Source organism: Anguilla rostrata, unplaced genomic scaffold, assembly GCF_018555375.3.
Source record: "Anguilla rostrata isolate EN2019 unplaced genomic scaffold, ASM1855537v3 scaf1199, whole genome shotgun sequence".
Lineage (NCBI taxonomy): Eukaryota > Metazoa > Chordata > Actinopteri > Anguilliformes > Anguillidae > Anguilla > Anguilla rostrata.
The window spans coordinates 1-24,830 of NW_026986523.1; the positions used below are offsets into that span (position 1 = coordinate 1).

Genomic DNA, 24,830 nt, shown 5'->3' on the forward strand with positions numbered 1-24,830 from the left:
TATTGTTTATTTGTAATATGTACATTGGTGTGTGTGTGTGTGGCTAAATCACAGGATTGTAAAATTTGACCTTGAATTAACACTCACTGGCCACTTCAATAGGTGCCACTCCTGTCACCTAATGGGTCACCTAATGGGGCCGCTGAGTGTGTGTATATAAGAAAACAAGCTGGTCTACTACTAGTTTAACTCAATGGTCCGTAATAAATTATATTCATTATAGATGAATGAATAATATGCGGGCTAAAGTTACTTGATACTGAGCTGAATTTCCTATCATTCTCGATGATTCGGAGTTGTTTCAGGCAGAGCACTTCGGTGTGTTTCCACAAACTCCATTCCAAACGAGGGAAACATTTGAAATTACTGAACTTTAAGTTGAAACTTCTCATACTATTGGGCCAACGTCGACTCTGTTCAGTAGTTTAGTTAATTATTTCTCTGTTAAATGCCCACAGTCGTAAATATCATATCGCTGGTTTAAATGAGCCCGAAACATGACAGGCTATAACAACTTTATACTTTAAAATAAAATCACTTAACACATACTTGTAGCAAGGCGTTCGACGAGTGCTAGACTATACACTGGTTTCGATGCTTGCTGACAATTACTGGAGTACGTTTGTTCCATAGTGTTTCACTTTATTTTGCCTACCGTACCACCTGCTCTTTTGCACGACTCAGGGAGTTACACCTATGTTGTTTACTGTTAATATGTTGTTTTTGGCACTACTACCTCTTTACGTTCCTATTTGCACTGTACTTGTGAGATCACAAACCCACTTTTCGTTGTACTTGTACCTGTGCAATGAACAATGACAATGACGTTTAATTCAATTGAATTGTGCCCATGATTAAAAATGGCGATACTCAGTGTGCGGGTTTAGCTTGTGCGCCTTTTTTCTCTCATGACGGGTTTCAATCAGGTCGTCTTAACTTCGGCGTATGAACCATAGTTCGGTTGGAAGACGTGGGACTCATAACACTATTGGAAAGACGAACAATCGCCGGACAAAAATATTATAATACCGCCAAACAACCTTTCCCTGGTAAAAATTGTTAGAAGCACAATGGATGACAGAAACCCCACTATCCACCATGCTCCAGATATCAGAGCCTGTGAAAACTCAACAGCCCTTAAAAAAAATGTAATCTGGGGGCCCCAAATAAGAACCGTATTCTGTCCTTGTTCCCCCACACCACCTCAGCCAAGAAAGCTCAGCAATATAATATCATGTAATATCATATTTCTCCCACAGTCCAAAGATATACAGGCTAGGTTAATTGATGAGTCTAAATTGCTCCTATATTTGAATATGTGAGTGAATGGTGTGTGTACCCTGTGATAGAATATTATAGAAAAATATAAAATATAAAATATTTTTTTTAAAACATATAGTGTGTTTTGAGTTTCTCAGAAATGGAACTCCACAGTTCAGTCACTGATTCTTTGGCCCCATGCATACGGGCTGTCAACAGCTCCAGATATGCTATATCAAGATAAGCTAAGATCCAAGCTCGAAAAGAAAGAGTATGGGTAGCCACCAGTTTTTTTGCTGCTGTCAGCCCAGCTAGAAAGGCTCGTTTTTGGGACAGTGTCAGGTACAAGCTGGATGAAACATTTAACAAAAATATAAAAGGCGAATAGGGTACTGTATTCTCAAAAAGCATGGAGAGCTTGGCTGCAATCATTCGCCAGAATCCAGCCACGGTAGGGCACTCCCAAAACACATGTGTAAATAAGTCCCTGTCGCCTTAATAGGACACAAAGTGCAAGTTGAGTGGTCACTTTCATTATACAAAGCTTTCTGGGAGTGAGGTAAAATTATAGTGTATTTGTTGATGATCAGGGTTTCTGGAGGCTATTACAATGTTAGACCAGACTTTGTGCCAATCAAATGTTGGGTCCATATCTGGGCAGTCAGCTCTCCATAGAGTGTCTAATTCCAGGGGCCTGTGAGCATGCTGAGAGATAAACAGATAAAGTCTAGAAACTAGGCCACTTGTGCCTCTGGTGCAATGTACAATTTTATGAAGTGGATGTGATGGAAGAGGACTTTGCCATGGCAAATGTTTCATGACTCATGAAGTGAGGTAAAATAGTAATTTGTGAAGGAGGGCTTTATAAATAAACAGACACAAATAGTGATCTCTCGTTACAAAGAAAAAGGGCCACCCAACTTTAAAAAATAAAGTATAATAATAATAATAATAATAATAATAATAACAAATAAATAAATTTAAAAAAAAACAGGACACAGTGATAAGTACAGTAACTATCCCCAGTAATAAATCTAAGCAAAGAATGATAAACGACATCTAGGGGTCGCAGAGTGGTACAAGCAGCATACCAATAAATTAAATCCCCATAATCACGGACAGAAAAAAGGTAGATTCACAGTATTTTAACTCCCATTACAATTAACATCTCACGTAGTTATCACCATAACGGATGCAAGTTCCTATTCTCCGTTTTTAAGCTCTGCGCCGCAGAGACTGATTCAACTCAGTTGTTCTGCACAGTGGACGCCATGTAAAAAAATGTCCTCCTATCTGATTGGACAAAATCCCATCAACGCTGCAGCCAATGAGTGAATAGATTGTTGCTATAAGAAAGACCCGCATCTGCAATTCTAGTTATTCTTCAGTTTTCTTAGGAGTGGAAAAATGAGCGGTAGGGGGAAGACCGGTGGAAAAGCGAGAGCGAAAGCTAAAACCCGTTCATCCAGAGCTGGACTCCAGTTTCCGGTAGGTCGAGTTCACCGATTGCTTCGTAAAGGAAACTATGCAGAGCGTGTTGGTGCCGGTGCTCCAGTTTATCTTGCTGCAGTGCTCGAGTATCTGACTGCTGAGATCCTGGAATTGGCTGGTAACGCTGCCAGAGACAACAAGAAAACTCGCATCATTCCCAGACATCTGCAGTTGGCAGTGCGTAACGACGAAGAGTTGAACAAGCTCCTCGGAGGTGTCACTATCGCTCAGGGGGGAGTGCTGCCCAACATCCAAGCTGTGTTACTCCCGAAAAAGACCGAGAAAGCAGTGAAAGCCAAGTAAACACGGCATTACTCTCTCAATCATTCACCCAAAGGCTCTTTTAAGAGCCACCCACACCTGTATAAGGCGCAAAACTACCATTTTGAACCAAATAAATTAAACTATGGTTGGTCAGAAGTGCTTTATTAAATTTTATTGGACATAACCCGTTAGAATCACACAATGTTAACCCATTCTAGTGTGTCACGCCTCAAATTGTGAATGGTGGCGATGACTTGCTTACTGTAAGCGACACTGGACAAAATAATTCAGGGCGGTAAAACTAAACGTTATACATATTTGGATTTTTTAAAGAGACTTTAATACAGCAACGCTGCCATTTGAGCCAATAAAACTTCCCGGCAGTTCGCTGAGTGCCATGCAGTGCCATAGTTTGAGCATGCTTGTCTACTCGCCACAATATGTTCGTTGCAGTTCCAAGCACAATGTTTCCTAGATTTTCGCGAGATGTCATTTAAGTAAATGACATTTTGTGTCCCACACATTGTCTGAAATAACTTTATTATCCACAATTATGCAGAGTGGGTTACAAGTTATTTTACAATATAAAACGAGGAGAGGTGCTGCTCAAGTGAACTAATTCAGCTGGCTCCTTATTTATGAAAGTGTGGATGCTAAACTTAACCCTTTGCTAGATAATTAATTCATAACTTTGCTTTCAGTGAACATCGTTTTTATGTTGTACATATAAAGCCTTGTATAGAATAAACGTATATGATTAACCCACTATATGTGACGTGACAAATTTTAAAAAGTGAAAGTTTTTTCATTAAATAAATCCGTCTGATGTTAGTCTCGCTTTTGCAATGTTACAGTACGAGGGGTGTGGTAGACTAAAATTCTAAGCGGTAAGAGAAAAGTCTAAATTTTTGGCGGCAGAGGAAGCTGAAGACGTGATCCAATAAGATCTGGGGCCGAAGGCAGGACCAGAGCCAATGAGAATTCGTAATAGCCTATCCAATCAGCTTCTCTCTGGTATGCTTTATATACGCATCGTGGCACCATAAACGCGTGTATTTAGTAAAGAAGTATTTGAATAAGACGCAATGGCTCGAACCAAGCAGACCGCGCGTAAGTCTACCGGTGGCAAAGCCCCCAGGAAGCAGCTCGCCACTAAAGCAGCGCGGAAGAGCGCGCCTGCGACTGGCGGAGTGAAGAAGCCTCACCGTTACAGGCCTGGCACTGTAGCTCTGCGAGAAATCCGCCGCTATCAGAAGTCTACTGAGCTGTTGATCCGCAAGTTGCCTTTCCAGCGCCTTGTGAGGGAGATTGCTCAGGATTTCAAGACCGATCTGCGCTTCCAAAGCTCAGCTGTAATGGCTTTACAGGAGGCTAGTGAGGCTTATCTGGTTGGTCTGTTCGAGGACACCAATTTGTGTGCCATTCATGCCAAGAGAGTGACCATCATGCCGAAGGATATCCAGCTGGCTCGCCGCATCCGTGGAGAGCGCGCTTAAATGGTTTGCATGCCCATAATCCAAACAAAGGCTCTTTTAAGAGCCACTTCATTGCTTGTCAGAGCAGCAAATTTCTCCGTGTTGTGTGTGCGCGCATGTGATTTCTAAGTTTACAGATGCCTTGTGATATTTAATGCTTACTGTTCATTCATGGAACCCCATAGACTCCTAAATTTGTGAATATTTCAATGAGGTAAGTTTTGTAACATTTTATTTTCTATAATGTCTTTGTGTATTACATTCAGGCACGTTACATTTCGAAAAAGCAAATCACTAGTGAGAAATAGGTCCTGGTGATTTCCCTCCCCCTCCCCCTCATTTCAGTGAGCAGCCAAGTGAATCAAGTTCCGCAACATTTTCTGTTCCACTTCAACAAATGAGTCGACCCTGACTGCTGCACTGGTACATCAATCAACTTAAATCGAGTTCATTGGTGAAACAAACTAACAAGCACTGCTGCCAATTTAGACCCGTACACTTGCGAACCTGTTGTACTGCAACTTCAGATACTGTCTCCAGCATTGCTGTTTTTGATGTGATCGTTCTGTCGCGTGCTTTAACTTCGTGTAGCAATCTAATGGCTAAAAAGCATTTTGCTATCTCATCGTTCTGAAGTCCAGAATCAGAAAGCAAACCAATAAAAATATCAACCGGTTTGACACCATGAAATAAATCTTAGTCAGAGGTAAATGTTCAAGCTCATACAAAGCTAGCTAATTAAAGTTGCACCACTGTCTTTAGCTGTCTAGTTAATTTGCTTGGCTGTCAGCAGCTAGCAGGGGTGAAGTGCAATATTTAAGTTACTGAACTTAATACTTCGATAAATATTCTATTATGCCAGGAAAAATCTCAACGGATATAGTCAAAGGCTGTCATCCATTTCCCATTTAATTGAAAATAATATCTAGAAAGTCATTTTAGGCCATAAATGGTCCACAAGGTCAACGAACCAAGAGAATTAATGTAGATCTGAATAAATTGTATTTTATAACTCTTTTTTTACATAGACACCTTCAAAAAGATCTTACAGAAAAACAGGAAAATTTGGCAAACAGTGTGAACCCAGAAATCAAGCAATTCAGGTAAATAAATAAATAAATAAATAAAACTTCCACTTCTACTGCCGCTGTATTTGCACTTCTGTTACTTTTTTGTAATTCCGATTCTTGGAAAACAAAGTTCCTAGAGATACCTTTTTAGATTATGCCTGTACTGAAAAGGGATCATGAATAGCAACCATTTTATTTTGGGTATTTGCTTGTGTTGAAATTGGGCTACAGAAGGAGTAACGTGCTATGTGTAAAGGTACATGAATGCCCCAGGTTATGCTTGGCACATATCTAAAGATTGAAGGGTCACGATGAGAAGAATAACTACTCTGGTGTGACTTTCTTCAATTTCTATCAATGTAGCTAATAATACTGATTTATTTAGTCTTGCAAGTGGCAAGCTGGCCAATGCATGTTTAAGTCAGATTAGTTTTAGACAGCATTCACTCTAGGAATTGTTGCAGGGGTTTAACTGCCGAACATTTGACCAAATGTGTAGACTGGCGAACAGACTACAATTCTTGCTCTTCTGTTAAAGCAAGAATTTTTAGTCCATTAAAGTCAAATATAAAACGTAAAATAACGTGTCATGTGAAGTAACACCTACAAAGGCAACTTTTTGGAAACAATAGAGGGACATTTACTAACACCAGTGACACAACTAACACCTTTGGTTGCCATTTTACAATAAAATGATTTTGTTACAAATAAGTAGCAAAACAGCTATGACCACAAGCATTCACAATGCAACTAAGTTGTTCATGTCACTGATAATACCAGTAAAACCAGACTAGGCAGCAACACCAGTGAAATTATTGTTAAAATGGAGGGTTTTCTAAAAAGCTCAATGTAATTACATGTTTCTAAAATACTGACAGATTGCCAGCAGCAGAGAAAACAACATCTCAGACAAAAATAGAAAATTACGATGTTTTATTTAGAAAAAGTATTTTTTTCTTTCTGTCTTTCTTAATTAAAAGCTTGTAGGAGCAAGCAGGTACAATTAACAACCAACAAAACAATAGGCCAATTCACCTGTGGCACCTCTTCGATCCCCAGGTTACTAAGAGGGAAAGGCTCTAACGGTGCAATATTATCAGGCTTATGCTGCAGAAGGCCCGCCAGCTCAGTCACAATCTGTAATGTGGAAAATACAAACATCAGGCCTGTGTGCTGTAATAGAGACCATTGGTATTGTGCAACATACACAAACGTTAGGCCTGTGGGCTGTAATAGGGACCATTGGTATTGTGCAACACACGCAAAAGTTAGGCCTGTGGGCTGTAGTAGGGACCATTGGTATTGTGCAACATATGCAAACGTGAGGACTGTGGGCTGTGTAAGAGATACCAAGGGTGACTGGACTGCAGCAGAGCATGACCATAAGGAAAAGTGCTATGATGCTTACATGGGAGGACGCAATTAAACAATAATTACAAAATGACCAAAACAGTGACAGAACCGCTGCACGGTTGTAGACAGCGGGAACACTGTTTTTGTTAAGACTGAAAACAGGCACAAAACCACAGGGGCGCCATCAGTGTGAACCAGCACGGTGAGAACAAAGACCTGTGTGTCTGTGGCGTGTCTATAAATGACACCTATACCTGTACCTGTTCCACCCAAATCTATGGTCCCTCTGGGAACGCTAATGGTGAATAAGGTTCCTACCTGGTCACATTATTAATTGCACAGTCGATAAAACAAAACCTGCATATCATAGGTAAACATTATAGTGGCGTCTGTGAGGAATGTCAACAGTAGTATGTAGAACATGTGTTAGGCTATTGAGTAAATATGAATTGAGAATTTACGAACAGCTGGATTAAAGGATCTGACGCTGGAAGGAATACTGGCGTATACAAGTAGCGGATGAGTTCATATAACCTACTTGTTTTACTCCTTGAATTAATGTGTTATCGTACTTACATAAGATCGTTCCTGACAGTCAAAAAACAGTCATTAGTTCATGACAGTAAAAAAAAAAGGAGATTGCGTGAATGCACTATGAAGGATGGCAATCGCAATTAAACTTAACAGAAGACATAGCAGATATTCATTTTGCCAACACGTCAGATTTTAACACGTCAAAAATGAATATTGTATCACGTCAAAATGTATCGCATCAAAATCTGTCGTGTTGACACGTTCATTATATTCGTCTAAAGACGTGCAGTATTTTCCTATTTACACCTGTTAACAAATTGGGATGGCAGGTATACCATCCAGCCAAGTTACGCCTTGGCGGGGCATGCCCCATACCGATACAGCACCAAGAGTTTGTCAAAAATAACCCCCACGAAACGTATTTTAAAAGATGTTTTGGCACTGTTGGCGTTCCACTATGCTCGAAGATGTTTTTTTTTCTCATGCGACTTGTTCTTTCAGCAGCAGGGCCGCATATACTCGGAGGGATGGGAGAGCTGGAGGCGGGCTTTAGCAAGAGCCGCCTTTTCGTTCATACGTGGCTTCAATCAGGTCGTCTTTGCGCACATATATTTGTCTTGTTTCGAAAGCTAAAAACTGCGTACTTATTTTCTATTGAAAACAAAAAAATGTCAGGTCGAGGAAAAGGTGGAAAAGGACTTGGTAAGGGAGGTGCTAAGCGTCATCGCAAAGTTCTCCGTGATAACATCCAAGGGATAACTAAGCCAGCCATCCGTCGTTTGGCTCGCCGTGGAGGAGTCAAGCGTATATCTGGCCTTATCTACGAGGAGACTCGCGGAGTGCTGAAGGTGTTTCTGGAGAACGTTATCCGCGATGCCGTCACCTACACCGAGCATGCCAAGAGAAAGACCGTCACCGCTATGGATGTAGTTTATGCTCTGAAGCGTCAGGGTCGCACTCTGTACGGCTTTGGTGGATAAATCTTCCTCTTCATTTCTTTGCTGAATTACCCAAAAGCTCTTTTTAGAGCTACCCACATTTCCTATACGAAGCAGAATTTCCTAGTTTCTTTTAGCGTCCATTTGGTTCATGATAACGCATCTATGGGTGTTCTAAAGACAGCGCGCCTACTGCTGTAATATTGTGTAAGGTGAACTTGTATGAGCCGTGTACATATGTAGGCGGTCCCCTAGCAGTTGTGGTTATATTACATTCCCGGCATTCAGCAGATGCTCTTAATTTTTTATTTGTTGAATGTACTGATTTGACTTCAGAAATGAAACTCCCACAGACATTAGTTAGTTTACCATTTGAGTGCAATTAGAACCCGAACCTCTCACCCGCCCAGACACGAACGTGGTACCAGTTGGCTAAAGGTGAAGTCGCCCTTATTACGTAGTTATTTAGAAAATGAGGGTTGCGTCGCCAGTGTTTGTCGGTGTAACCTGCTACAATGCCTTCGCCTTACTGCAGTTGTGTGCTTATTTAGGGAACTAGCAGAGTTACACCAATGCACCGTCGATGCCAGTTGCAGCAATAATCGCTCTCCTGTACTGGTCGGCGTACTAGTAACGCCTATTGAAGTAATACGCAAGGCAATACGAAATCGAGCAGACTGTGAAATAAAATGGCTAATTCTAGGCGAAGTTGCGATAAATGTTGTATACTGAAAGGTACTTGGTACCCTTCGTGGTGTTTTTAGAATTCCCCTTTGGGATTATTTGTATCGCCTCAGTTTCGATGGCACAAGCAGTTGCTCAAATGTTCACGTTTTTAAGTAAACGTTTTTTAAAGCAAATTATTGCTCAAAGGGAGAGTGCAATGGACTTTAGAACATTAGTAACTGCAATGAAAGTACATTGAGAATTTATTTAACAAGAGTAAGAAAGTTAAGACACATCGGTTAAGAAAATGGTGGGGAGGGGGTCTTTCTTCTGAAGAAAGACAGACGTTATGTTTTTTTTGCCGACCCGCCGTATTGAACCAATAGATTTTGAACATAAAATCGTGGACCAACAGCCTCCAATGAGAATCGGTCTGACGTCACCGGCAAAAGGGGAATGTAAATTTGCATTCATCCCCGGTCAGACACTTTAATTACGAGACACAATTGCGTTCTCTCCACTCCAACGTGCAAGATGCCTGAAGTTGCAAAATCAGCGCCCAAGAAGGGCTCTAAGAAAGCCGTGACCAAGACTGCTGCGAAAGGCGGAAAGAAGCGCAGAAAGAGCAGGAAGGAGAGCTACGCTATTTACGTGTACAAGGTGTTGAAGCAAGTTCATCCTGACACCGGCATCTCTTCCAAAGCCATGGGAATCATGAACTCATTTGTCAACGACATTTTCGAGCGTATCGCCGGTGAGTCCTCCCGTTTGGCTCACTACAACAAGCGCTCCACCATCACTTCAAGGGAGATCCAGACTGCAGTGCGTCTTCTGCTGCCCGGAGAGCTGGCCAAACACGCAGTGTCTGAGGGAACAAAGGCTGTTACAAAGTACACCAGCTCCAAGTAAACTAGCACAAGAACATTTCGCCCAAAGGCTCTTTTAAGAGCCACCCACATTGCAAACAAAAGGCAGAATTTCATTAATCGTTGGTAAGTGGAGTAGATTCGTTACTCAACGACTTACTAACAAAAAGCATAAATACACATTTATATATATTTTTTAAACGTTAAATTAATCAATGGAGCCAAGTTCCAACGCATAGCTGTACACGCACGACCTTTGTTGTGAAAAAATCAGCGTGTATCCGATGAGTAATTGATTCATCCATTACTTGTACCCATCCCTAATCTGAACCTGTGATAACTAGAGGCTCAGGGTCACCTCAGAGACTGGCTGGTGTGCAAACTATACTTCTGCCTTGATTTTGGCTTGGTGGTCTAATCCATTCAACTGATGTGCAGCAGATCCAGGTTCAAACCTACAGTAAAACCATTTCTTTCAGAGGTAATATTAACATACCTGCTCAACAGACAAGCAATGACTTTTCAAAATGTACTGAATTGTGGTTACACTACAGTAACAGAAGCAGCCACCCACACTGCGCAACTTGTTTCTAATACTGGATTTCATTTACACTACTGCAGATGAAAGTCATTGCTTCAACTGTGCAATGATCCCCATGCTGATCTACTCATATGAGCCCAAAAACAATCCCATGAAGCACATGACATTTGGATGGCAGGTATGCCATCCCGCCAAGTTATGCCTTGGCGGGGCATGCCCCATACCTATACAGCACCAAGAGTTTGGCACTTTTCATGGTTCCCCACAGAAATAACCATAACAGCCACAAACACTCAGCCCTTAAAAACATTAAATTCTGTACATTCTGACCCCATTTCAACAGACAGATTTCATGAACAACTTCACATGTCCACACAATAAAGCCCCAAACTAAGGGGATTTTGCATTTTCTCCTTCTTCTTCTTCTTCTTCTCTTTCTTCTTCTTCTTCTTCTTCTTCTTCTTCGCATTTTTATTTTTCCTGCCGCCAATCCCACTAGCAACATGTCTCCCCATTGGACATTTTACCGACACCAGCCAAATCTTCACCTACACGACCCAATCAAAAACGTGCATACACACGCAAAATACCCATACCTTTTTACTCTGAAACATTTCCAGTTTAAACAGCTAGTCTGCCTGTGGCGTAGTGGGCAAGTTCCCAGTCTTGGGAATGTGGGGTTCTAGGTTCAAGCCCAGCTAGGAACACATTTCTTCAGCCTGCTTTTACCCTCACTAATGATTGTCTGCTACTTCTCAATTATTGCTTTTGCACCATATCTACCCGCCGTTCACCGAACGTATGCACTGCATTATGACATACCTTCTGCACGTTCAGTTATTAACCGGCTACAATATTGCAAAGCCATATGGATTCAACGGGAGCTCTTCTGTGCTTACTGGTCTGTGTTCTTCTTTAAAACCACAAACAGATTTGCTAATGATATTTCACGCAATGCACAGCTATGTCATGGTGCTGCACTGACAAAGTCACAGACTGGTAAACCTCCGGTTAATGAAGGATTGAATCCCGCCTCGCCCTCAGGCAGATAATTTCCTCTTTTACACTAACGTTTTCTTACGCTTTTATATTTTCTTTACCAAATCTCACTCACGGCCACCCATATGCATTTCATGACGGCAGATGTATTAATTTTATTAGAAAGTTACACCAGTTCACCATTCTGCCATTTCTACTAACTATATTTCTTCACTTGGCTACTGTACAAAACCTTCTTATCGGCAAACGCCACGTTTCTACATCCATGTTACCTCACCCTGTTCTCTATCTAGCCACATACAAACAATTACTACGTATGTACGTTCTGCAACTCCCCATTAAAACATTACATTTAAAATCATGACTCACTCATAATTATAACTACTAGTACTGAACATGACAAAAGCACAGCAGTTCAATAGATTTCACACATTACTTAACTCTCCACTTTAACTAGTATGTTTTATACAGACTGTTATATAAACCGCTCGATAAGGAAACTAAGCATGGTCACTTCATTTACTTTGCACTATAGTCTGTGATCATGTCAACCTTCACCTACATGCCCATTCTGCTAAAAACATATTGTTTCAACTACGCAATTTCATAATTTTTCCTAATTTATCTCACACTGTTGTCATTTTCTCATATGCAAAGCCTGCTGGGACATATGCGTCTGCTCTTATTCTCCACTATCAAGTTTTCCGGTTCTAGCTTAGCAAAACAGCGAAGAGGATTCCTACCAGCAGATAAGCCTATCAAAATGCCTTATAAACCTTACAAACACTAAAAGTGCATCTCCACGAAATAACAGACAACGGAGCAGGACAGAAGGGTACACAAGTTGCGACCGAGGGAGCTCTAATTCTACGGGCTTGCTGATTCTTTTGTCAATCAAGGCTCATTAGATGGCCGTCAAATCCATGAGTACATACACTAGCCATATTTCACCTGTGCTTCTGATGCGTTTACACTTACGCCACCGCACCCTTTGTCACAGCCACTGTTTTACATATATAGCAAACCGAAACTGCTAAACGGTACACGCTCATCAGACTGTACAAATACACACAAGGATAGCCATAATCCACAACCGTTTCTTGCAGTGTCACTTCGCATTTCTCACTCTCATAATAAAACGCTTTGCAAAAAGAAATGATATCTCATAAAAAACACATTTTCAACGTACAAAAATGGCAAGTTACTCACACATACAAGGCAGCTCGTACACACCCTTCAGACTCCACAATCCAGACCTCCTAAAATTATCTCAAACTCCAGCCCTCCCCTTCCCTTCCACAGAGCCCCAACACAGGTAGGAGCGTACACACCCCTCACACACCACACACTCCTAAATTACTCTCCAACTCCGGCCCTCCCCTTCCCTTCCACGGAGCCCCAACACAGGTAGGAGCGTACACACCCCTCACACACCACACACTCCTAAATTACTCTCCAACTCCGGCCCTCCCCTTCCCTTCCACGGAGCCCCAACGCAGGTAGGAGCGTACACCCCTCACAACCCACACACTCCTAAATTACTCTCCAACTCCGGCCCTCCCCTTCCCTTCCACAGAGCCCCACGCAGGTAGGGGCGTACACACCCCTCACACACCACACACTCCTAAATTACTCTCCAACTCCAGCCCTCCCCTTCCCTTCCACAGAGCCCCAACGCAGGTAGGAGCGTACACACCCCTCACACACCACACACTCCTAAATTACTCTCCAACTCCGGCCCTCCCCTTCCCTTCCACAGAGCCCCACGCAGGTAGGGCGTACACACCCTCCACACCACACATCCTAATTACTCTCAACTCCGCCTCCCTTCCCTTCCACAGAGCCACCGGTAGGGCGTACACCCCTACACACCACACACTCCTAGCACGGGGTTCCCCCCAAAAAAAAGAAAACAAAAACAAAAAAACCCAAACCCCAAAGGTCCACTGTCTCCCACTGTCCCCTTCAGTCTCTGGGCTGCTGGGCGGCGCCCCGGACCACTCTGCCGTCCGCTGCACGTTATTGCCGTCCCACTGTTCGCCATGCAAAGTCCCTGCTGCGCCCTGCAGCTGGGGAGCAAGCCGGCGCCGGCTCCGGTCCTAGTCCGCGCTTTACAGTCTCACAGAGTGGGAGACTCGCTGTTCCTCCGCCCTCATCAGGGCTTGTGTATAGTCTCCCCTCGCGGCGTTGGTCCTCCCAGAAGTAGCGCAGTGTCTTTGCCACAGGACCAGTCCGGCTCTGCACAGCGCCGCTCCTCCCAGAATCCCACCACGTTTTCCACTCGGTCCGGGCGCAGCTCGCTCCCCGTGGCTCCAGTGCAGCGTCACTCTCGTCCGGGACCGCCAGCCAGCCACCGCCAGGAAGGGAGACAGCTCAATAGCATTAACAAAAAAAACCCACCAATCCCAACAAAACCAAACAAACTAAAGCTAAAAGTCCTTGTCTGAGGAACCCAACAGTCACCCCTGGCGTTTCTCGCGTTCTCCCTCTCACCTGCCTCCTTATCCCTGCAAGCTCGTTAGGGCAAACACGAAACAGCTGCGCCACGCCCCCAACTCCCGCAACCGGCGATTCGGCTTAGGCCCGATCTGCATGTGCACCCAGACTCCAATAATCAATCCCCCAGTGAATCTGGCCCAGCTGTCAGGCTACCTCCTGACACGTTCATTATTGATGTGGCGACAAAGCGACGTCGTCTTTGGTCCCTGATACAATATTTTTTGAACGTAATCTGTACGTGTATATATGAAATTATCCATTAAATATGAATTAATCTTGGCATCGACCAAATGTATAGCAATATATCATTCAAATAATCTTTTATCAGGGACGGAAGATGATGTTTTCCTTGAGTGCTGTAATGCCGTTGATGTGATGTGGAGTGGAGCTCTACATAGTCAGGCATGGACCCCAGAGAAGAGCAATTTAGAAAACATTGGGTAGCATTGCTTTGGAACACAGCTTCTTTAATTTCAGTGAGGCAAGACAGTAGTACAGTAACTTGGCGTCATTTTGATATCAATACTTTTAATGGCAGGCCTAGATTTTACCAGTTTGAATGAATGATTTATAGACAGTGCTTTGTATATGTGAGTAACTTGGCATTTTTGTACGTTGAAAACGTGTTTTGTGAGAATCATTAATACAGTACAGAACATCCGTAGGTAATATTTTCTTGAATGAAAAAGGGAAAAAAAAATTAAACTTATAAAAGTTTAGGATCTGAGAAGACCTGATAGGTGAAATATTGATTGAAGGCCTGAGAAACACATTCAGTAAATGATCCTGCACTCCCACATTGTGGACCACTATTTGACACAATTATTTTTTGATTTTTGATCGATATTACTATTATTCTACTCCAAAACTGTATATGGTTTTTAAATGGTAATTACAGTCAAGACAGTCTTTATAATAATCAGATTTGGCATCCCTAGTCTTAGATTTGATATTTCCAAGTTGTCTATATACTTCCCAATCAGCAGGATCTCGTATCTGTCTAAATTTAGGCCAAGCTTTATCCCTCTCCCTGTAGAGATCTATGAGATCAGAGTTTATCCACGGAAAATGTCTTCCCTTCACTTTAACTTCTCTCCAGGGGGCGTGTTACCTGAGTAAATTCAGAATAAATAAAAAATGACATGCATCTTGAACATATATAATTAGCTGAAAACTTTCTAAGTTAACAGAAACAGAAACACCTCGAATAAATATATAAACATTTATTTTCTTACACTGTCACATTTTTAATGATTTTAGGTGGAAGTTTGGGAAATGTTGTTTTCCAGTAAATAAATTAAAGATTGATTATCCAAGCAGTCTAGCCAAACACCAGCTTTTAAGATACGATCTGGATGATTGTCATCGGGACTCCCCCACCACTGCGTTCCGGCCCCACTTCCGTCACCGCCTGCCGCTCCCTACCACCGCCACCCGGCCCCGCCCCACCACCCGGCCCCACCACTGCCACCCGGCCCCGCCCCACCACCCGGCCCCACCACTGCCACCGGCCCCGCCCATTATCTGAGCCCCACCTCCAGAGTGTCATTCAGCTGCCTAATTTGATCAGTGTGAACATTGATTGACTGAACTTGCACCCTGAGCCGACCAGAGGAGGATGGGTTCCCCCCTTGAGCCTGGTTCCTTCTGAGGTTTCTTCCCATCTGCCACAGGGAGTTTCTTCTTGCCACTGCTGCCTTAGTCCTGCTCCTGTGGGGGTTTAGGCCAGGGTTGTCTGTGTGTATTGTGACAATTGTTTGTGAAATGCGCCATATAAATGTTTTTTATTTTTTATTTTTGATTCGATTTGACTAACGGCTATCCAGTCTAATAGGGATTGTAAAACTGGTATGGCAGGTATGCCATCCCACCAAGATATGCCTTGGCGGGGCATGCCCCATACCTATACAGCACTGAGAGTTTGGCACTTTTCAGGGTTCCCCACAGAAATAACCACAATGACCTTACTGTCACCTGTCAATCAGCTGTGACCCGACTTTACATGGGCTGGCTCTTGATAGGCGGGTATGGTTGTCTACCCCTCATGACTGCATGGGCTCTCCATCCCTGTCCTAGTAGATATGCAGCCATATTCTACTCCTGGCGGCGTCCCACAATACATAGCACTGGCACTTACTCACTGTCTGGTATATGGCAAATCCCTTAACTGCTGTTTCCACCCTCTTCCCCACGCTGCCGGCGGGGCTCTTGCCCCAACCCTCGAGAGTGCTTCGAGAGTCGTCTGGTCTCCCCCACCTCTGCGGTCCAGCCCCTCCTTCGTCATTGCCTCCACCCTGCCCACATCTGCCGCCGCCTGCTGTTCCCCATCACCGCCACCTGGCCCCACCCATCATCTGAGCCACATCACTTATCATATCTTCTGCATAAACTGGCTGACATGCTGGTCACCAGTCGGCACCCTGAGCCGACCAGAGGAGGATGGGTTTCCCCCTTGAGCCTGGTTCCTTCCAAGGTTTCTCCCCATCTGCCACAGGGAGTTTTTCCTTGCCACTGTTGCCTTAGGCTTGCTCCTGTGGGGGTTTAGGCTAGGGCTGTCTGTAAAGCGTATTGTGACAACTGTTGTAAAATACGCTATATAAATAAAATTTGATTGATTGATTGATTGACCACAGACTCTCAGCCCTTAAAAACATTAAATTCCGTGCCTTCTGACCCCATTTCAACAAACAGAATTCATAAACACCTTCACAGATCCACAAAATAAAGCCACAAACTTTTTCCTGCCTGATTACATCATCACAAATACAGTATACATAGAATATGTCTCGCCATTTGGCATTTAGGTACATCAGCCAATAAAAACATTGGATACACACGCAAAGTGGACGTATATAGAAGTGCAGTCGTTAAAAAAGTCTTCTTCACTAGTAGCTGAAATCTTACTGTTTAACCATGTTTCAGGCAGACTAATTATATTAGGTTTATGTTCATCAACCCACACTCTATTTAAATCATTTTTACATACAAGCCTCTTAACATTCACATGGACTATTTTAAACCAAATCTGTGTCAAAAGTGGAAATGAACTTTTACCAAGTTGCTCATGTTTACTGTAAGAGACAGACTCTTGTCTCTGGAGCTTAGAATTTGTAATCCAAAGAATTGAGTTGAGCCAACATAAAAAGTTCACTGTAATCGGCTACTTAGCATTTTGTAGTGGGAGGAGCCTTACATTTATTATGGTACATCAATACCAACTGCATTGGGCTGCTCCAAGTTGTCAGACACTGCTGAATGTAGTGCTGTAAAACAGCCTTTTATGTTGGGATTACCAATCATGCAATGCGACTCACAACGTTGCTGGAAGTGATGAGGATTGCAAACATGTTGACTTTATTTCACAATCTGCATGTCTAGCAATAAAAATTTGGATGTCTTAATATGAGGTGACTGCACTGTGAAAACTGAGTATGTGATTTATAGTTGTGTACTTTGTATGTAGGTACTGCAATTTGTGTCTTAGGGTAAGAATTTTGCCTGTCAGTTTGGATCATTGCATTGAGTTTTCCACATTGAGTCAAAGCAAGCATAGCATTCTATAATGCATTTGTAATGTGTGACTGCAGTGTTTAGAAATGCATCTGAAAAAATTAGAATAACTGCAGGGTCTCAGGAACATCTCAGAGACTGGATGTCATGCAAACCATACTTCTGCCCTGATTTTGGCTTAGTGGTCTAATCCATTCAACTGATGTGCAGCAGATCCAGGTTCAAACCTACAGGAAAACCATTTCTCTGAGAGGTAACATAAATATACCAGCTCAATAGACTTTTCAAAATGTATTGAGTTGTGGTTACACTACAGTAACAGAAGCAAGCATTCATCAGACACTACACTACACGAACTTTTCTTATAATGGATTTTATTTCCACTACTGTAGATGAATGCCATTGCTTCAACTGTGCAGATTTTAGCCCCATGCTGATCTACTCATATTGAGCCCAAACATAATCCCATACAGAATATGAAATAAGTACTACTGTGTCACAGGAGTTCAATACATCACACAATAATAAATCATAACACCAACACATCTGATATTTTTTATAATTCAGGTTTAATCATTGAAGATTTTTTTCTGAAAATACAGAAAATTAAAGCAACAGATTAAAAAAAAACAAAAAACAATCCTGACCCAATAAATAAGGAAACTCAACTCATCATTGTTTACAGAAAAGAAATAAGTACACTGCAGTGATCATTCTGCATTTTCCCTATCAGCTGCATTTGCCCACAGAAATTTGCACATTGGAACTCTTGTGAAAATGAATGAAAGCAACTGTAAAAACTAGTAAAATGCACATTTAAGTGGAGGAGTTTGCCACTGGCTTCTTTTATACAAATATGCAGATACAGGAGACAGAGTTTATACTTCAAAAACATTTTACCCTGCCATCTTTTGCCATTATTACACTTAATGTTATATTCATGTTTTAATAATCAAAAGTACATAACACACCTTGAACATTTGAAATACAAATTTATTAAAATGTAAAAAAATAAAATCATATTTAAATAGAAAGGGCTTCACCTGTACCTGCTAAAAGATCATACTCTTATGTACAGGGTTTAAGCTGTACTGAGGTTAATATTGGGCACAGCTGAAATTGCACTGGTAAAGCATTGGTCAAGGAAGGTTGCTAGTGTGTCGACGTGTGTGTGATTGGGTGTGAGTGTGTTTCTGTGTGTGTGCATTTGTGAATGTGTCTGTGCATGTGTGCGTGTGTTTGTGGGAGTGACAGTGGATGTGAGTATGTGTGTGCATGTGTATGTGTGTGCATGTGTGTGAGTGCGTGAGGATATGTGAGCGCATGAGTGTGTGTGTGTGTGTGTGTGTGTGTGTGCCCAGGTTGCACGTGTGTATGGGTAAGAGAATGTGTGTGTGTGTGTGTGTGTGTGCGTGTGCGTGTGCACGTGTGTATGTGTGTATTTCTGTGTGTGCATGTGTGTGTGTGCACACGGGTGCGTGTGTGTATGAGTAAGAGAATTTGTGTGTGTGTGTTTATATATGTGAGTGTGTGTTTGTGTGAATGTGTGTGTGACTGTGAGTGTGTGTGCGTGCATTTGTGAATGTGTGCATGCGTATGTTTGCGTGAATGACTGGACGTGAGTGTGTGTGTGATTGAGAATGAATGTATATGTGTATATGTGTGTGTGTGGGTATGATAATGTTTGTGTATATTTCAGGAGGTGAGCCTGACGAGCCGCTGCTTGGTAAGAGCACTTCCTTAATTGGTAACTGGGAGCACGTGTGGGTATGTGGACTAGGGTTAATTGATTTCCTCCACTTCACCAGGTAACGAGCTCACACAGCTGCCGCTTGTTTCCTCGGACGCAGGGAGAGGGATAAGAGAGCGGAGATTGCAGCAGTTTGTGTTCGGGCAGCCAGGAAGGAACAAGCTCTGTAGACTTTTTAACTTGGGGTTTTTTTGGATTTTGTTTTCTTTGTATTTGTTGTTTGGATCTTCTTTTTCTTTTTCCTTTAGTTATTGCAGCCAAGTTTTTTGGTTGAGGATTTTGGATTTGGTTTTATTTTTGTTTTTCTTTTTCTTTATTTCCTTTTGGGAGAAATCCCGTGGGGGGGGGGGATTTCTTTTAGGTGTGTGTGGCGCGTGCGTGGCGGCGTGGGACGTGGAGGAGGCCTGGCATTTCGTAGCGTGGGCCCAGTCACGTCCCACCCTTTTTGTTCTGTTGGTGTGTGTGACCTCCCTCTCCCTGTGTGTGTTGACCCCCCCCTGGGGTGGCCAAGTGGGGGCCGGTCTGGGCTGTGCAGGCAGACCCGAGAGAGAGGGTCAGAGAACGAGCAGTGTGTTGAGTGAATGTGGGGCACGGGGTAACTTACCACTGTGCGTGACGGCTTGCGGTGCGGTGACGGGGAGTCCCTCTCCTGGGGCTCGGCTCGCGCGGCACGAGGTCAGTCGGTGTGGTCACCGTACAAGCAGGGTGGGAGCTAGAGAAGGGAGGGGGGCAGCTGCCTGTCCATGAACTGTTTTTATTATAAATTCAATAAAGACTCTGCTTACCTTATCCCTGTGTCTTGGTTGTTTGTGATGGGTGGATCCTTGCACCTGTGGTGGGTAGGGGTAGCAGGGGGAGTGTGAGCGACTCCTGACATGTTTGAAATCCAGCCAGGTACTGTATAATGAAAAGAATGAGCACAAAAATCTCATCAGCCGACATGGTATCAGTAAGCTGTGAACAAAAGAATACAAATTTGGCCTGTAACTGTATGATTGTACATAGTGTATCTGTGTCCATTATTTGATTGATGTTACAGTGGATAGAGTTACACTTGTGGAATCAGAGCTCAGTGATCATATCCAATTTGAAAGAATACAAGGAGAAGCCTGTGGAGCGGTGTGGTTATGGCTTAGCTATAGGGGGGAGGTGGGGGGGGGAGTGGCTCACGGGGAGAATGCCAGGATTGAGTTAATTAGCACAGGTGTTCCTTGTCACTGATTGAGTTCATTAGCACAGGTGTTCCTTGTCACTGATTGAGTTAATTAGCACAGGTGTTCCTTGTCACTGATTGAGTTAATTAGCACAGGTGTTCCTTGTCACTGATTGAGTTAATTAGCACAGGTGTTCCTTGTCACTGATTGAGTTAATTAGCACGTGTTCCTTGTCACTGATTGAGGTAATTAGCACAGGTGTTCCTTGTCACTGATTGAGTTAATTAGCACGTGTTCCTTGTCACTGATTGAGTTAATTAGCACAGGTGTTCCTTGTCACTGATTGAGTTAATTAGCATGTGTTCCTTGTCACTGATTGAGTTAATTAGCACAGGTGTTCCTTGTCACTGATTGAGTTAATTAGCACGTGTTCCTTGTCACTGATTGAGTTAATTAGCACAGGTGTTCCTTGTCACTGATTGAGTTAATTAGCACGTGTTCCTTGTCACTGATTGAGTTAATTAGCACAGGTGTTCCTTGTCACTGATTGAGTTAATTAGCACGTGTTCCTTGTCACTGATTGAGTTAATTAGCACAGGTGTTCCTTGTCACTGATTGAGTTAATTAGCACGTGTTCCTTGTCACTGATTGAGTTAATTAGCACAGGTGTTCCTTGTCACTGATTGAGTTAATTAGCACAGGTGTTCCTTGTCACTGATTGAGTTAATTAGCACAGGTGTTCCTTGTCACTGATTACTCTCTCCCTTTATATATGCAGTAGCGGCTGGGCCTGGGGGGAGGAAAAAGGCGCACACACGCCCTGCAGAGAGCGGCAGCATGCTTTAGGAGCTGCACCGTCATTTCTGTTATAAACTGTGGTTTGAGTGTGTGTGTGCTTGCGCCTACCTTGTAGTTCAGCAAAATAAATATGACCGAGCAGGGGCATGTGGCTGGCCGGCGGCAGAGTGGGCCGTGCGCTTGCTCCCTCTGCTGACGGGGGAGGCGCAGGCAGCAGCGTGCAGCCTACCAGCTGCGTCTCAGGGGAGGTACGCGGATGTTAAGAGGGCTATCCTGGACAGGATGGGTTACTCCCCCGAGGACCACCGCCGCCGGTTTCGGACGGCGAAGCTGGGGCCATCGGACCGGCCATTTGTCTGTAGCCAACACCTAAGGGACGCGGCGACCAGGTGGCTAAAGCCGGGGGAGTCCGCTGGGGAGCAACAGGTGCTGGGAGTAGTTGGTTCGGGGCAGTTTGTGGAGGGGCTACCGGCCAGCACTGCGCCCTGGGTCCGGTGCCATCGGCCGAGGGACATGGAAGCAGCTGTCGGGTTGGCGGAGGACCACCTGGCAGAGCACCCTCAGCGCCCAGCAGAAGAGGGGAGGACACCGGCGACGCAGCGTCCTACCCCAGCGCCAAGACGAAAACCCCCTCCCTCCCCTTCTTCATGTTCAGTTCGCCCTCCCCCTCGCCCCGCACTAACCCTCCCTCTGCTTCTCCTGTTCCACCGCAGGTTCCAGCCGCTACGGGCACTGTTCCCACCTCACAAGGGGTTCCTCAAACGTCGGAGCAGGAGTGCTGGTGGTGCGGGCAGCCCGGACACTTCTGCAGCGAGTGCCCACTGATGGAGGTCGGCCAAGTGATCCGGGTTGCTGGCCCACCGGCATCCTCCCCCGGTTCAGGAGAGACATACAGCGTTCCAGTAAGGATCCAAGGGGGTATTCACCAGGCGATGGTGGATTCGGGCTGCATGCGGTCTATAATCCACCAGAGCCTGGTTCGGCCCGGGGCTTTGGTAGAGGCATCTGGGGTATCTACTAGGTGTGTGCATGGGGATATTCACAAGTACCCTGTTGTACCGGTTGAAATTATCTACAAGGGCAAAACGCATAGTATTAAGGCTGCGGTTAGTTCCCGCCTTGCGCATCCTCTGATTTTGGGCACAGATTGGCTGGGGTTTCACAGCTTAGTGACAGTATGTGGGGATGCGTTCACGGCCGGTAGGGAAATGTGGAATGTGTGCTGTGCACAGTGGCGACGTGAGGTTGTCCCCCATACGGCCCATTGGGGGTGTGCATTTACAGACCACTTTATTTGTCAATGATTACTTGTATTCTGAATCTGATCACAGAAATCTAATTTCAATGACAAATACTGTGGTCACTGTGACCATGTACTCCAGATTAATAAAGAATAACTAGTTCTGCCTACAGATGTTAAAAAGCCAACACTGAATCTATAATTTTACACAACATAGAAGGTCCCTTAAGAATAAGAACCATCAGTGTCCCTGTTCTTGCTGAAACCATGCAGTAATACACAAAAAGCCAACCTTCATGCTGATGCCTGTGACGCTCTGACCAGAGAAAGCTCCCGTAATCCATCTAGTGACAAGCTATTACAAGGCTAGCTCTCAGAACTCTCAGAACATTACTGCTTCATGTACCTGCTTTGAGTGGTTCCTATCAATTCAGTGATTATTTGGCACATTGTATGGTAGCTCCACAGGGAGACGTACAATTGGTGCCTGTGTTGCCCAGGGTACGGGAGGGTCAGTCAGACAGGGATCTGTTTTTCATCACTCTCTAGCGACCCCCCTTGGGCGCTCGTATGACTGCATGTCATGAAAGGTCTTCCTCCGGCATGAAAAACAGCTTTTCTGTTCTATTCCATTACAAAATATACATGCGCACAAGCTGAAATGTGGTAAATGTTTTTTTTTCTCATCCAAGCAGAGTAAAATAATCCATTAATGTGTAGCCTTTTTATCGTACCAAAGCTGATGTTTTATTTTTAAAGGAAAGCCTTAAGACTAAACGTAAGGTCATGTCATGGCTGTGGCTCTATCGCATGGGTGTTTGATGTAATTACAACAGGGAAAAAGTTACTCAGACAAGCTCGCTCCTGTTAAGATAATATACTCCATACTGGTGCGTGGCATTAGCAAACTTCTGAGAATTCATCTGCCAGCTGTGTAGTGTGTGTCTCCCTGGTGCCCCTTGTATTAAAGCCTGTTAAAGGAAACCTGTCTACCTCATGTACAGTGCCATGAAAAATATTTTCCCCCATCCTGATTTCCTATATTAGTGTATAGTTTCAGATCTTTACAAAAAATGTTAGATTAGATAGAGGGATCCGGAGTAAGCAGTCAACGTTTTAGAAACTCCCAACTTCTGCCCTGAGTCTCACCTTCTGGAGTTCATTCCCTTGTAGTAGCGTCACAAGACCACCGGATGGCAGAATGCATCCACTTTGTGTTTCCAGTATTCCAATACAGTCCATGGGTCTGATAGCAAAAATAATTACTCTGATACTTTCGACCATTTCAAGCTCCTGCCACGGCACATAATGGTTTTATTAAATTCCATTTAGCAGGAGGATGGGGTGTAATTTCAAAGAACTGCGCTGGTAGATGCGTTGAAGATACTCGCTCTTATTGTACACACAGAGCACATACACAGCGCATCAATACACACACGCACACACATGCACAACATGCACACACACATGCACACAAACACACACAAACACATATACACCATGTTCACCTGATCACATATATGGATGGTTTGATACTGTGGTTTGTGTCTTTGGAGGCCCTACTAGACTGAAGGCTTTTCTTTCTGGGGAGGCTACGCTCCTTCGGTGTGTGTAGCAGGATGCTGGCCATGTTCTACCAGATCATTGTGGCCGGTGTCCTGTTCTACACCTGTGTGTGCTGGGCTGGGAGCCTCTACTCCAGGGACACAAAGAGGCTCAAACTGATCCGGAAGACCAGCTGCCACCCTCTGCTGCTGTTTTGGGTGCAGTGGGTGGTTGCCGACTCTCCCCCCCCCTTCTCTGCTTCCTTGGCCAGCCCTCTAGCTGCCCTCCTCAGCCTTGTCCCTGCCATGCCCGTGTTCTCCAGAAGGTGGAGCACTGGCTGGCAGGTGAACCCCCAGCGTCCCACCTCCACTGGATATACTGTCGCTCTCTAACCGGCCTCCTTACACTCCTCACACTCTCACACTTCGCTGCCAGGTCGGAGTACTTCAGGCGTTTCCGCTCATAGGCTGCTTCTGCCCTCTCCTCCCATGGGAGGGTGAGCTCCATAAGGAGCACCACCTTCACCTGAGTAGACCACGTCTCCATATAAGGAGCACCACCTTCGCCCGAGTGGACCACGTCTCCATATAAGGAGCTCCACCTTCGCCCGAGTAGACCATGTCTCCATATAAGGAGCACCACCTTCGCCCGAGTGGACCACGTCTCCATAAGGAACACCACCTTCACCCGAGTGGACCACGTCTCCATATAAGGAGCACCACCTTCGCCCGAGTAGACCATGTCTCCATATAAGGAGCACCACCTTCGCCCGAGTGGACCACGTCTCCATAAGGAACACCACCTTCACCCGAGTGGACCACGTCTCCATATAAGGAGCACCACCTTCGCCCGAGTGGACCACGTCTCCATATAAGGA

The 24,830-nt window shown here is 44.2% G+C and overlaps 4 protein-coding genes across 4 annotated transcripts; all 4 read left to right on the forward strand.

The window, feature by feature from the left end:
- The first annotated feature begins 2,626 nt into the window (after nucleotides 1-2,626).
- On the forward strand, nucleotides 2,627-3,159 carry LOC135247296 (histone H2A). The gene has a single exon (XM_064320595.1). The coding sequence runs from the start codon at nucleotides 2,668-2,670 to the stop codon at nucleotides 3,052-3,054; it is 387 nt and encodes a 128-aa protein (XP_064176665.1). The 5' UTR covers nucleotides 2,627-2,667; the 3' UTR covers nucleotides 3,055-3,159.
- Nucleotides 3,160-3,937: 778 nt separating this feature from the next.
- LOC135247295 (histone H3) lies at nucleotides 3,938-4,559 on the forward strand. The gene has a single exon (XM_064320594.1). The coding sequence runs from the start codon at nucleotides 4,101-4,103 to the stop codon at nucleotides 4,509-4,511; it is 411 nt and encodes a 136-aa protein (XP_064176664.1). The 5' UTR covers nucleotides 3,938-4,100; the 3' UTR covers nucleotides 4,512-4,559.
- A 3,517-nt stretch (nucleotides 4,560-8,076) lies between these two features.
- On the forward strand, nucleotides 8,077-8,481 carry LOC135247294 (histone H4). Its single transcript, XM_064320593.1, has one exon. The coding sequence runs from the start codon at nucleotides 8,116-8,118 to the stop codon at nucleotides 8,425-8,427; it is 312 nt and encodes a 103-aa protein (XP_064176663.1). The 5' UTR covers nucleotides 8,077-8,115; the 3' UTR covers nucleotides 8,428-8,481.
- Nucleotides 8,482-8,617: 136 nt separating this feature from the next.
- On the forward strand, nucleotides 8,618-21,265 carry LOC135247293 (histone H2B-like). The gene is made up of 3 exons (XM_064320591.1): nucleotides 8,618-9,805; nucleotides 19,166-19,192; nucleotides 21,149-21,265. The coding sequence occupies exons 1-3, from the start codon at nucleotides 9,586-9,588 to the stop codon at nucleotides 21,214-21,216; spliced, it is 315 nt and encodes a 104-aa protein (XP_064176661.1). The 5' UTR covers nucleotides 8,618-9,585; the 3' UTR covers nucleotides 21,217-21,265.
- Nucleotides 21,266-24,830: the final 3,565 nt, after the last annotated feature.

Excerpts from the sequence above, each read along its gene's own strand:
- LOC135247296 (XM_064320595.1), top strand. The coding sequence starts at position 2,668 with ATGAGCGGTAGGGGGAAGACCGGTGGAAAAGCGAGAGCGAAAGCTAAA.
- LOC135247295 (XM_064320594.1), top strand. The coding sequence starts at position 4,101 with ATGGCTCGAACCAAGCAGACCGCGCGTAAGTCTACCGGTGGCAAAGCC.
- LOC135247294 (XM_064320593.1), top strand. The coding sequence starts at position 8,116 with ATGTCAGGTCGAGGAAAAGGTGGAAAAGGACTTGGTAAGGGAGGTGCT.
- LOC135247293 (XM_064320591.1), top strand. The coding sequence starts at position 9,586 with ATGCCTGAAGTTGCAAAATCAGCGCCCAAGAAGGGCTCTAAGAAAGCC. Across the intron at positions 9,806-19,165 it reads CATTTTCGAGCGTATCGCCG|GAGGTGAGCCTGACGAGCCG; the intron begins GTGAGTCCTCCC and ends TGTATATTTCAG. Across the intron at positions 19,193-21,148 it reads GCCTGACGAGCCGCTGCTTG|TAGCGGCTGGGCCTGGGGGG; the intron begins GTAAGAGCACTT and ends TTATATATGCAG.